The 13,994-nt window shown below is 43.1% G+C and overlaps 1 protein-coding gene across 1 annotated transcript in view; it reads left to right on the top strand.

The window, feature by feature from the left end:
- Positions 1-824: 824 nt before the first annotated feature.
- Positions 825-13,994, top strand: part of LOC119165215 (potassium channel, subfamily K, member 13) — an 84,640-nt gene continuing 71,470 nt past the window's right edge. The window contains exon 1 of the mRNA XM_075871159.1: positions 825-5,912. Coding sequence (XP_075727274.1) covers positions 5,558-5,912 — 355 coding nt within the window. The 5' untranslated portion in view covers positions 825-5,557. The remainder of the gene's footprint in view (positions 5,913-13,994) is intronic.

The raw sequence follows: 13,994 nt of genomic DNA, 5'->3' as shown, positions 1-13,994 counted from the left end.
ATATTATCTCTATGGGCAGGAGAGTGACTGAGCGTTCACTGGCACATTTTTGCCTGATATGCAAAGATTCGCCGATTGCGCGCTCAATCAGGTTTCCTTAGTCGTGCAAAGTTTTTTCATCTTTGCACGAATGGGGTCAACTTCTTGATTTTTTTCAGGCGATTGGCGATAAAAGGCACCTTTCAAATCCATGAATTTCAACGTCAGCGCTGACAGCATTAGCTATTTAGCTGTTAATTGGGAAGTCTGATTAAGCTAGCTGTTAATAATGCACTTGTGAAGGTAAGTGAACAAGTGCAAACAAAGTCCACCGAAACAATGTGAGTTGTTGATGCCACGTAATGAGGAGACTACTAACAAGCTTTGTTTGAACTTTTATAAATTATTCTTGTTTTCGGTATAAATAAACAGCGTGAAACAAGAATAAAACCAAAGTACAATGTGTGTCACTAACATAAAAAAGAAAGAAGTCTGTTCTCCAATGTTTTTCTGTCAAATTGTTTTTGTGAACACGTTGACCACCTTCATCCGGGAGATTTTACCGAGGTATGTAAATTAGTTCCCGATGCTTGCGATTTTCATCGACACGATCAACGATGCCTCATTGTGTGAATACGTAATTTCACTTTGCATTCTTCACGTTTAATGAAGCAAAAGTAAAACAAAAAAACAATATTTATGCACAGGGAAAGCAAATCCAGTAGTGCGAACAATCAGAACATCTGAAATACGGCCTTGGTTTGTTCTGAATTTCTCACTGTTTCATATATGCGTCAAGTTTCAGCAGGACGCTTTCAAATATCACGAAAAAACTTGTCATCAAGAACAATAACTAACATTCCATTAAAGGTGCCAATAAAGATATGCTAGCTTCCTCAACCTAGTAAGCTTGTTGTGCTGGTTGCGGCTGGGCAGGGGTGGCCTCTGTGGCGAAGCATCGCCGGATGGTGCAACGATTACCCGATAGATGGCCCCGCAATCGCAGACTGCACATGGTGGTGGCGCTCAAGCGTCACTTGAAGATGGAGGAGGAGGAAAAGAACCGCCGGCAATGAGGGAAGAGGATAAGGAAGAATCTTTTCAGACCGGAAAGCGCTCACAACCTTCTCCTCAGTGTTGCGACGCCGCCCCTCCAAACCAGCTGATCTCCTGCCACTCTTGTGTGGAGCGGCCGCGCGTGTATTCAAGTGGCCCTTCGCTTGTAGTTCAACCCATACCACGTGACTGTTTTTGGATACGCTCGCGTAGAAGCGGTGTTTCAGGGCATTTTGCTCCTCACCTGTGACGTCAGAAGTGTGGACGTTGTCTCTTCTGTCGGTGTACGTGCCGTGGGGTGGTGTGTGGTCAACGCTGTGGTGCTTGCGTGATTCGCGCGTGAGTTCGACTTCAAGAGGATACGTTTGATACCTTGAAGCTAGGTTCACGGATAACCCTTGGCGTGACTTACTTGACGTCACTTCCTTGTTTTTATTTTCTTTCTTTTGTTTTTCAACTCAATAGTCTGTCACGGCACTCACGGTCGGGAGATTATCAGAGGTGACTGTTATTTGATAGATTAAGCACCCTCATTCAGTACCCCTTGATTTTATTCAAAGCATAAACATCGCCGCAGGTAATTGTTCACTATTTCATCACGCACATTATTTTTTCAAAAGTTTACGAAGTAGCGGTTATTTGTGAGCATTTATGCTTAGTTTTTCACCCTTTCTTCGTCAGTTCAGCATTGTAGAGCCTACATGCGATGCGGCACTTATGGTCCCAAGCGACTAACGTATTGGTCTTTGACAGGCCGAGTGCCGAATTGAAGCTCTGAGAAACGAGTACGAAGTTTAAGGTATGTTCCAATTTGAATGGAAGGGCCTGGCAAACAGGTAGCGGTTTGCGTTGATCTAGATTGTGTGAGATCTCAGGCACTTGCCTAAATCGTAAGCGATAAACTCCTTAATCAAGTGAATTTCAATGCAAAAATCAAATGCTAAACATTTCTTGTTGAAGTGATCAAGACCATCTCTCACCTTTGAAAACATAGGACATGTAGAAGAAAAATTATTACCGTGATTGATGGAGGCAGCTTCAAGTGAGCACGAGATAGCTCGCTCTTGATTGCATTTTCGAATGCATCCGCTAGTTCACTTATAATGTTGTCTGTCATGTAAATACCAAATGATATGAGCACTTTAGGTGAGAGTGTTGTGCTAGTATATTGGCAGCTTATTCACTGCTACAGAAGCTCAGTACTTTAGCCAATCAAAAAAAAAAGTAGCAAGCATATTTAATTTGTACGCGTAGGTTCTTAACGCTTCTACAAGGCTGCACGTAAGCTGTTACTAAGCTAATTAAGGCTTGATTTCAGCAGTTAGATGGTAAATAGCTTCATTGAATACTCCCTTCTAGCTTTTATGCTTTCTCAGACAGGAAGATTGATTGACTTCCAGACCGTCAATGTAGAGACAATCGTTTTTGTTCTATGGTAGCTCATCCAACCGTCTCCGATCACTATCGACATCCATCAACAGAAAACACACTGAAGCTTTTTTTTTTTCAAAGTGCTTGAAACTGCCGCAATGCGCTTGCACTTGAGTTCATTTACACTGGCGACAAGGCTCACTTCAACCCAACATCAACGTTAAGCACAAGGCGCACTAACTACACCGGAAGCTTCGCTGTAATTAAATATCTAAGCTTGTGCTGAAACATTTTATTCGTTATTGACACTAGAGCTAATCTCACTGTTACCTACAATTAAAATTCCTTTCAACCATTATTGACAGCAGCGCTAAACTCCCTGTTACCTGCAATTAAAATTTCCGCGAAAATTTTCGCAAAAGGTGTTTTCTGAAACTCTTTTAAAGAGCAGCTTTATGCTCAGATTGATGTAGACTCAGAAAAGAGCTCTAAGGATAGATTAATAAAAATCATTTTAATTTGTATTCAAATAAGCTAGTAATGAATGATCATTTACTGGTGCGTGTAATGTAGTCAGCATTGTGGGACACATTTCGCATATTCAAGAATACAGCTGTGGCATACCCAATAAAAAGCATTTAAATGTACCTTCAGAAATATAACTCAAGTGAAGACTTTTTACTGTGGTTGGCCATAATTGTAAGGACCACTAAAACATTGCTTCCTTCACATTATCTGGGCACGTAGCTTTGCCTAATCAAATGAATCGTAATTACGCGTAGTGTCTACAAGATACAAGGTCAAACATACTTTAAGGTAACTTCGGCAGCTAGATATACATGAAGTACAAGTGGGTGTCTAAAGGTTACCCTAAGGTTGATTCAAAGTCAATAACGTCTTAAAAATAGGAAAAGAAAAACGTGATTTCATTGCCTTTTGTAAGCGTGTCCCACATTTAGAAAAACATTGAGGAATGGCTTAGCTCTCGTAGCTAATATTTTCAACTAGTTCGTTAGCAGGTCAGATAACGTACGCTTATCTTTTAAGAACCCCAGATCTCGTAGCCTAAATCATGTCAAAATAAATCAATAAAAGTTTTATGCTTCGTTTTCGATTGCGTAAGGCAGGAACAAGAGAGGTTTCGTGTTATGGCAATCTGCTACATTAAATCTTTCTTAACAATAAAACTTCCACTGGTTAAAAGCACTCTACCTTCATGAGAGTACTTGTTTTCTGGTTTATCAGCATGACCGCTCTCAAAGGCGTACTAAGGCTTCAAAATATGATTATGTGAGCAGGCGAAAAAACATCGCCCCTATATCTGAGCTAAGCAATACTTCATTTCCAAGCTGTACGTACAAACTTTAATATCAAGGTTCTGCTTAACGAGAGACAAGCTCCGATATAAGTGTTGTGCTTTGTTGTCCTATTTTGTAAAAACCGCAACATCTTAATACGTAGAACTGCCGCCACTTCGGCTTGCCAAAGTAATTGAACATCAAGAACACGGTTCTTCGTCTGTAATAATTGAGTAGCATAACAAGTGGAGTGAAATTCTATACAAGGAATAAAAAGTTAAAAAAAGGTTTCTGATAAACAGTTGGAATCATTGAAATTTCTGCAAAATATTCAAGCAAACCTGCTAGCCTCAATAGTGGGAGCCAAAACTTTTTGCTTGAAGACTCAAGAACGGTTTTATTTACGATTCAATTTTTCTTAATGTGCCAATAACAGATGTCTTCGTTAGATACGTAAAAAAAAACAAGAACCTGCTGAACGACAGTTCGAGGCACAGCGTCCAACGAAAAAAAAACGGTTCATGTTCTTAATCGTAAATACGTGTGTTCTGCGTTGAATACAATGCGTTGGTGTTTTCAATCCAATAACGATCTACTTTAAATTGGGGGACAACTGTGCGTAGTATACACTTTTGTGAAGTGCACACTCCGCACATTTCCTTCAATTTTAAAACACAACCTGCCATTGGTTGCCCCCAGGGCAGGGTATAAAAAGGTCGGGGCTTATAAATTACGCACATTTCTTCATTCTATACTTCACCGAGGAGGAAGCAGCTGAAACGACACATTTTCGCAAACAGCGCACTTGGATCGCTATTTAAATACGGAGCTACTACAGTCTACGACATGACTTATGCTGTCTTTATTAAATAGAAAAGCTAGCATTTTTCCGCAGGGTCAACATGAATTGTTCTATAAACCTTTCAAGGATTCGGGTTGACTGAGTGTGAATCTTTGAACATCAGTGCGAGTGGTATTCTGCGATGTAGCTTCCGTTTACGTTGTATGCTGGAACCTTGAAGGATTCAAGACACCTGGGTGTAAAACTGCCTTCGGCATCAAGCAGTGCAAACACTGTTTTGCTGCGTGGTGTGCGTTTTATGTTGTGATGGAACCTTGAGTGCTTTGGCACTCGTGAGTGTAAAAGTATCCAGAGCAGACAATAGTGCGAAGGGTGTGCTGCTGTGTTATCCAGCGTTACATTGTATGCTTCTCCGTCGAATGCTTCAACACACCTCAGTGAAAAATTTTCGCAGTAACTAGGAACACAAACGGAACGCTACCGTTCAGTCACTGTTCACGGTCTACTACAGTAAATTGCAGAACAAGTAATAGAAAGGAAGCAGGTGTACGAGCAATCGTAGATCTGGGAACAGTACACGCAAGCAAACTATAACTTCTTTCCTGTCACGTTCATGACTACGCACCTGCCAGGGGTCTTTGATGGCCTCTAGTCTAATGACGGAATGTGATACCGCACAACAGGTTTTGAACAACTCAAAGACAACACATGCACTTATGAATGATAGGCCAGGAACACATTGCCATACGTGGGTCATTTGTGTGTCTGTCAGGCAACGCCGTCCATGAAAAAGTTTTCGTAAGATCTGTACAGTGGAGACTTGTTGCTGTAGTCTCGAGACATGTTAGTCTATAGGCATGCTGCTGACCTAAAGGTTTTCAATGAATCTAAGAGCATACGCAAGCGCAGACAGAGATACGTGGTGTAGGGTCATGCTTATGTTAGGATAAGAGAGTTGACGTAGTTTCTCCTCGATGACGTCGTCTGTGGCAGAAGACCTCCTAGACCTGCGACGACCTGCGATGGTGAAGTGCCAGTGTCGTACTGCTGTATGAAGCGGCAGCTGCCTCGCCGCCAGGGCGGCTGTTGTCGACGTCTACTGCGACTTCGCGAGGAAAACGCCCGGTTCATACTTCTGGGCGTGGTGCTACTCGTGTACATGATCCTGGGTGCCCTGCTCTTCAGGGCCGTCGAGGGACCCTGGGAAGCGGAGGCCCGCGAACGGTACGACCAGGTCCTTCGAGACTTCTGGCTTAAGTACAACGGCACGGTGGACCCCGAAGACGTGGTCAAGCTGCTTGAGGAGCACGGCAACGCCTCGTCTCGGAACTTGCTTCCGAACAAGAGGCCCCGTTGGGACTTTGTGGGGTCCTTCTACTTCGTCGGCACAGTGGTGTCCACGATTGGTGAGTCACATTCCCTTGGAACATAGGTACAGAGGTCAACACGCTTGCCTAAAAGACTGGAACGGCAGGCTGGCCTGCACTTATAATGTTTGCTGATTTCGCCTGGCTGTGAACAGCCTAAACTAGAGCGTGAATGAGCTTTAAGGAGGAGTGTTTTAGTGGGGGTCATCGAAACCTACTTGTGTCGGTATGCACGAGGCTGGAGCATGCTGGGACGTGTGGGAGCCGGCTGTTCCAACGTTGTAGAGGAATGTGTTGAGTTCACTGCTTCAAATGTTTGGCAGTTTCACCAGGCAAAAAAGCAAGAATACCTTCAGGGAGCCTGGCGACCGTACAGAAAATAGCAATAAATACAGCCTAAAAATAACAGCAGTAAAACTTACATTCTTTGACAATTTAAAATATTAGAAATAATATACAGAGTATAATAGAATAGGTATTAGAAAAGGCAATAGAAATTGGGAGTATCTTTCCGCATATATGCAAAAATACAAAATGTCTATTAAAATACGTTGTTGCGTAAACGCACGTTACTCTATAACAGTTCTTCATTTGTGATAACTCTTACTTGTGAACTGTCTAGTGATATATTATCAGTTACGAGAACCTAAAAGTGGAAAATGTACTTATATTTATTTATCAATTTGACAATACTGCTTACTTCTACTGCAGTGCTTGCAAGGTGGAGTTAATATCATGAATAACACATATTGAACTTTTTATAGAAAGCAGTAGTGTAAAGTGAGAACAATATAAAGCTAAGGACAAACCCAACACATTAAGCAAAAAAGTAGCGCAAAATGTATATTGGCAAGAAGCATATAACAATGACTATTTTCTCAAGAAAAAAATATATGGCAAAATGACATGACATACCAAGGAAAGAATTTTACATAATCAGCTGGCAACTAATAAGTCAAACATTTCTATTATGTAAGTTATAATGGTGGGTGTACCGTTCCACTAACTGATCGACTGATTTAGAATAACCCCAATGCCAAACAAAGTACAAAGAAAAGTGGTTATGTACAATGAAAATTAACGAAGCGATGCAATGAGAGGGGTCGCGTGTCTAAGGTGTTCATATTAGGCAAAGTGAAACGTTTGGTGTTATGGACAAACAAGAAGACAGAGGTTTTTTTTTTCGCAAGTGGAAGAGCTTTGTTTTTCTTCAAATAGTCATGAAAAAAATTATGTATGCACATATAGTCAAAGAAGGCTAGTTTTTGGTGAAGTATAAATGAGAGAAAACGATTAGGTGCAGGACTTAAAAGCACAGTTTGGTAGTACATGCAAGAATTTATATCCAAAGCTCACTTCATATTCAATACCAATATGTGTTATTTTTGCTAATGACAATAAGTTTGCTTTTGAGGCCAATCATTCCAGAGCAGCCTGCTCTAAATATGGAAAAATAATTCACATAAAATACAGCGCCAATAACGAGGGACAAGGAAAGAAGGATAGAGACACTGGTACTGACTTACAACAAGATTTATTTGCTGGAACCGTGTTCCAGCAAATAAATTTGTTGTAAATCAGTGCCACTGTCTCTCTCCTTCTTTTCTTGTCCCTCGTTATTGGCGCTGTTTTTTATGTGAATCATGTCGTACCAACTCGCCCAAGCAACCACGTTAGCAAAATTATTCCGTTTTTATTATTTCAAAAGGAGAGGGAAATTAAATAATGTGGGGAGACAAATGTGTGTACGATATAAGAGCTACTAGTAGAAACTTGGATGTTTTGATGAAAAGCGTAGGGGCAATGCAGGCTATGGTATTGGCCTTCTTTCAGTGGTGTCAACTGAAATAGAGCAGAAAGGAAGGGTGTAGGTCCCAAAGGGTGCAGGTTACTCAAGCAGCAAAGGTTCATGATTCCACTAAATGACATTGCTTGCAAGACATACATCCGCAGACACACGAAAACTACAAGTGATGCAAAAATTTAAGAGAGTTGCTTCGAAATGACCGATGGTTAAGTACTTGCTTACAATAACTAAATCGTTTCACAAAAATGAACAACACTTATAAAAGCACTGCAAACCGCTGTCTTACACGTTCTTTCTTGAGCACGATCTCGGGCCGTTTCCGAGCAAGCAAGGGAAAAAGGATGCGAGAGCATCGTAGCACAAACAGTGCTTTTTTGTTGAAAACGTCGATTGAAAGCGCTGCGTCTACTACATTATGGCCTACTACACTCTGGTTTTATAACATTTAGAGTTGACGCAGTTGTTGGCCATTTTACAAATGGCATACGGGCCAGAGATGACAACGCAAAGCAGTCGGATGATTCTGGGACGAGCTAGACATCTGCTACCCTGCAATTATCATAGACTTTAAAAAGCAGCCTGATGCAAGTGAGGCGTCTGGTACCCTTCAATTTTCGTAGACAATAAAAAGCAGACTGAAACGAGTGAGACATCTGCTCTCGTGCCACTAACGCAGACTAAAAAACAACACCCTGTCTACCTTAGCTTACGACTATGTCACGGAGACATGATATCTTGGGACTTGCACAAGTCGCACATTTGACTACGAAGTTTCGATTCGCAAATTCCTAAACAGCAACCGAAAATTCGGCAGCATTGAGCGACGCGTTCGGCATGGTCCGAAACCGAAGGCTCTGGATGACTGTCGAAGTGTTTCTCCAGTGGAGAAACGGCGATCCAAATGATAGAAATCTAGCCTAGAAGCAATTTACTGTCCGCTTGCCTCCGCGACCAGTAGGAGTTACAACTAACACCATATCGACACAAAGAGTATCAACTAAAGAGATGTACAGAAATACAAAGAATGAAACAAAGAAGCGAAACTCTGAGAGACAGTGGCGTAATCCCTTCGCTTTCGGCTGGGGAATGTGAAGCTGGAATCTTTCGCGGTCATTGATTGAGCAAACAACACGAAATGGTTTTGTGATTGCCCTAGATATCTGGGCATGATTGCTTCCTAACCGCTCGGGCTTTTTGTGTGGTCAAAGCATTTCCGCATTTGCTCCGAAGTCTACATCCTGTCCCCTTTAATTGATTGTCGTTGTTGATTTGCTTCAGCATGCCTTTTCACTTATCGTTGCATCTATAGTCGGAGACTGTATTTTGCTTGAGGCCCGTTTACTTAGGCCTAGTTGTACGTTAAAGAACCCCGTGTGGTGAAAGTTGCCGAAGCCCTGCACTTGAGCGTCTCTGACGAATTTATCCTAATTTTCGGACGTCAAACATGAACAGATAATATTTGGAATCTCAAGAATGAAGAAAATAAGTTGTAATTTAACAACGTTTTTGCCACATTTTTTAGGCTTTTTTTGCGTCTATCTGAAGGATCACTGCCTGTAACAGAGTCACGCCTAGTAATAAGTGAATCTATTGTGGCTGAACAGCAAGGAGAGCCGGCAGAAATGAAAACATGGTAGCAGTGGAGGAGCGGGTGGAGGCTTAAAAGCATGATAAACCCATAAGCTGGGGTATAGTGAAAGAGAACGTTTTGACAAGCGGAATTCCGTCGCAGGAAATAGCTATCCATTGGGTAAGTCACGTGGTGCACAATTACATCACGGACAAAAGAGAGGGCGAGTGCTCCATCGCTAGGCACTGCTGCGCGACTTCGTGGTGGCGGGAAGCGATGTCCTACCAGCTGGTCCGGTTGACATGGCGACGCACAGGAATGTCGTTGCTAGGCGAGGTGGAAATAGACTGACGAATTACGCTGCCTTCAACATGCACGCACGAAAGAAGTCAACCTTGTAGTGTCCTGACTTCGTTTTTATGTTCCTGTCTACACGTCCTGTTTTTTTTTTAGAATGATTACGCCGTCGATGACCACAGCAGCGCCTCGACTATTTTGTCATTTCCAGGCAGATGCACCCTATCCAGCCAATCACCGGGCTCTGCTCCTGCTTTCGCCCATCGCCTAGTGTTCGTGTGTGCTTAGCAGTCAGCGGGGAAAGAACCCATCATGCTGAGACTCGGACGTAAAAAACATAAAGTGATTTTTCCGTCGTTTGTGCACAGATCTCTGGGGCGGCGTCTTGCATTGCTCGTGTTCACAATGTTGTTAAAGTTATTCTTAAAAGCGAGCAAAGAAGGTAAAAGTTAGCCCCGTAACTGTCTGCATCACAGTGCGACACCTCAACAGTGTCTCACGAAAGAGGGGGGTAAGGAGGGATGAAAAATGATAGGGTGGATTCAAAAGGGTTGGGATAGAGATGAGGACACCCACATACAAAAGTAAAGAAAAGATAGAGAAATATGGACACAGTCGCAGGAGTCCGAGGACGGGGCACCACTCAGCGAGAGCCTTACGGCGTCGGGAGATGGCAGAGGGCGAGCCGGTCGGCCAGAGCTGCGCTGTCCTCAGAGATCGCGGGGCACAACTGGTCGGCACGGAATCGAGCGAGCGAGTCCCCAATGTTGGAGGTCACGCTGGCTCTGCAAGAATTACAATGTCTTGAGATAGTGCGTCACCGTTTGTGACGCCATGCGAACAGCCAATGGGAACGCGTCACTGCGACGCTGTGGCATCACTGGAGATATGAGGAGGCGGCGGCTTTGCTTCAAACCGCAAAGGTAGAACGAGGAGGAACGAATTTGACAGAGGTATTGTAGAGAGGGGAACAAATCGATTGCATCTCCGTGGTAAAAACTCTCAGACGCACGTGTGACGCAAGCAGCCCTACCCCTCATGTGACTTCGAATCACAACCACTCTCTGAACTAAGACGGACCGACAGCTTTCGTTGAAGAGCAAGAGTTCGCACTGGCACTAATGAAGCGTTCTCCAAAGTCACATTTAACATTTGTTGCGGCACCTGAAAATTTCACTTTATTAACAGCAAAGAAAGTACGGAAGCGTAGCACGCCCGCATAAAAGAAGATCGGAAAAGGAGGACGCCGAAGCGAAACACACTCAAAGAAGTAAAGTAACGGAAAGGCACGTACCAGCAGCTACGAATGTGCTGCGAACGCGCGCCGTTACGAGCTGCCATCTTAGATGCATCTCCTGTGTGCAGGCGCACTCGAAGCTCTCAGTATGCAAAGTAGAACGAGGGCACTTTATTTCGAGCTTGGGCAACCTTAGAACGAACCCTCTGCTTGGAAACCAGACGGGTCCTCTGGAGACGCGGCCCGCATTCACACACCGATGTGCATCGGGAGCGATATCGAAAACAACTTCTGCACAGAGACGGCGCTGAAGAGTTGAGATTGAAGCGAGTATGAACGCTGCGGCTTAGAATAATAGTGCAGAGAGGAATTGTGGTGATAGATATAGACGCCGTTGAATGTGGCGGCTCATTGTCCGAGCTGTGAGGGCCGTTGAAATTTTATTTATTTATTTATTTATTTATTTATTTATTTATTTATTTATTTATTTATTTATTTATTTATTTACGAAATGGGTTAGCAATACAAACGCAAACAGATGTATTTTTTTAATTTATTGAGCGAAACCCACCAGATGATGTTCATGCCAATAGCGGGTCGCGGCTAAGTGCTACAGTGTGGCTTCCACCGAAGGTCGGGAAGCAGTATTTCGACGAAGTAACAGGGACGCGCGTGTGTGCCTAGATATAGGGGTGCGTGAAATAATCCCAGCGAATTTAGAATTGGTTGGGAGTTCCCGCACTCAGGCGTGCCTCAACATGATGTCGTGCTTTCCAGGGCCACAAAACTGGGAAGTTAAGTTTTGTCGACGCGGGTGTTTTACGTTTATAAAGTGATCTACGTTTTTTCTTATGCTTTACTTTATTATGACATAAGGTAAATATCCATAATAATTTACGGTTGTATGAGTGAAACAGAGTTCCAGACTAAAAGATGTTCGGATAGATCAAAACATGGACGGAAGAAAAAAACCTAAGAGAAGTGCGATTCCTGCAAAACCGGCCACGTAGCGGGGACGGAATCAATGTCTAGCGAACACGGAATACGCTCAAAAGTTCAGGAGCCTTACCAAGTGCGTCCACTGAATTATTTCTCTCATTTTTTTTATCTTCGGATCTCGCGTTGAGTGACCAGGATGCAGATGGCCGAGGCACCTTTCAACAAACAGACAATTTTTGTCTTTCTTTATTGTTAAAAGGTGGAGGTTCCTGCCGGAATACGTATGGCCCACTTAATTTTAGTGAAAGAGGGCCCGAACGAAAACCCGAACAGGAACGAGGCTTTCACGGATTTCTCAACTTGCCAAAATATTCACTGTTTTTCAAGTCCATAAAGTTTAAAATAATACGCTACGAAGAAATCTAGCATTACTGGCATCGAAACTCTTGTTAATTCAGAAAGCATGACAATGATTGGTCCTCCGTGAATTTCCTTAAGCGTCCTTCTTTCAGCTCTGTGTGGGCTTGCAAATCCTAAGACTGGTACTCATAAGAAAATTGGCAGCAGTCGTACTTCACAACCCGCAAGCCTGCCAATTTAAAGCATCTTCTGAAGTTCGCGGAGAGTCAATCTATTATATGAAAGAAAAGCCAGGAAACAACGCAAAACAGTCACAAGGCCGTGTCGAACATGGTAAACCATTTTTTACTCACAAGAGTGCATGCATTGTGTGTCTATAACTAACACCCTGCAATATTGTAGTGAAGTAACAGACATTAACGCCACGGAAGGCATAGGGGATGTAAATACAAGTAATTGTAATGCAAACTTGAAGAAAAAAAAGTGGAAGAAAAGATAACTTCCACCAGCACGCCCTGGGAGGATGGTCGACATCAGTTGTCAACTTTATTGTTTAACAAAGTGCCTAAAGCTTTCTCTTCCAAAAACTAAACGAAGCACTGCGTGAGCTTTTAGATATACGGCACCCCTATCCCCCCCCCCAAAAAAAAAATGACTTCTGAGTAAAGTTCAGGAAATACGGTGCAAGTCAAAATTGAAGGATTGCCACGACTGTTGCGCACCAATGATAACGCTCCCAAATGTGTTCTGTTTCCTTCCGTTCAAAATGTCCCAAGTACAAGCTTTGTTGAAGCGGATTCTCCTTCACTGCTCGTTTGCAGCGTACGTTTTGAGTGTAACACAAAGAATAACACACCGAAATGGAAGAAACGTTCCCCTATGACAGATGACATTGTGTGGAGACATTCGGCGTGCTTCGGGAAAAAAAGAACCATGATTGCAAAATCGATCTCTGTTCACACTCACGTCTTCGTGGAGGTCTTTTTTTCCAGGACCTGCGATGGGTTCGCAGAATTATCACGCCTTCAAGAAACATCGTGTGATTGGCTTCCTCGCAAAACATCTGCAATGCCGTAGTTGTATTTAAACGTGATAGCACTAAAGAGCTCGTTTCGCATGGATTACGATGTCGGATTTGGTTGTGAGGAAGAACCCGCGCGTTCCGGGAGCCTAGATTTGAGATAAATGCAAATAAAAAGCCTTTCCGTTCGAGTGGAAATTAAACCCAGACCTTCTTAGTTGCAAGCAGGTGTACGACCACAGCACCACTTCAGTGTTTCTTGCTGTACCAGGGCAAATGTATACAGGAACCACATGCAAGCTGTGTTTCTAATGCACCTAATATTGCGGGTCTGCATTCTGTAACCAGGCTTCAACACACACAAATACTCAAAGGAGTCGATGCTTCAAAGGCCCACCCTTTACAGAGCACTCAAGCCTAATTAAACAGCATTGGCAACATCATTGACAATGCGCGCAGATACGCGGGTGTCTTACGCACGTGGTGTGGGTATTTTGACCGTTCGCAAGAGGAAGAAGTATAACGTAGTGAACACTTCGGAACTGTATTAGCGCTAGGTATTCTAGGATAGTTTCAAACGACCAATATTGTGCGCACAGATGTTTCTACTCTTGTACCATGGTGGGGATGTCCACTGAGCAGAAGAGCAATGCTGGTAAATCAGAAGGCACTTCGAACCGGGCTTCATAACGATATTCTATCTTGCTCACGTTCTACCGAATAATACCAGGAAGTTTGCAACTGTAATTAAACAGCAAAGTAAAGACTCGCTGTATACAGCCAGTTGTACGGTTTGTACATGAGACATGGAAGATATCAAAGCAAAAAAAAAACGTTAAGTGTCGCGGCACGTGCGCTAGAACGTAAACGTGTGTGAGTAAGAACGTAGG

This window comes from Rhipicephalus microplus, chromosome 8, assembly GCF_043290135.1.
Source record: "Rhipicephalus microplus isolate Deutch F79 chromosome 8, USDA_Rmic, whole genome shotgun sequence".
Lineage (NCBI taxonomy): Eukaryota > Metazoa > Arthropoda > Arachnida > Ixodida > Ixodidae > Rhipicephalus > Rhipicephalus microplus.
The sequence above is the reverse complement of the archived record's forward strand: the minus strand, read 5'-3'. Positions and strand labels throughout refer to the sequence as shown.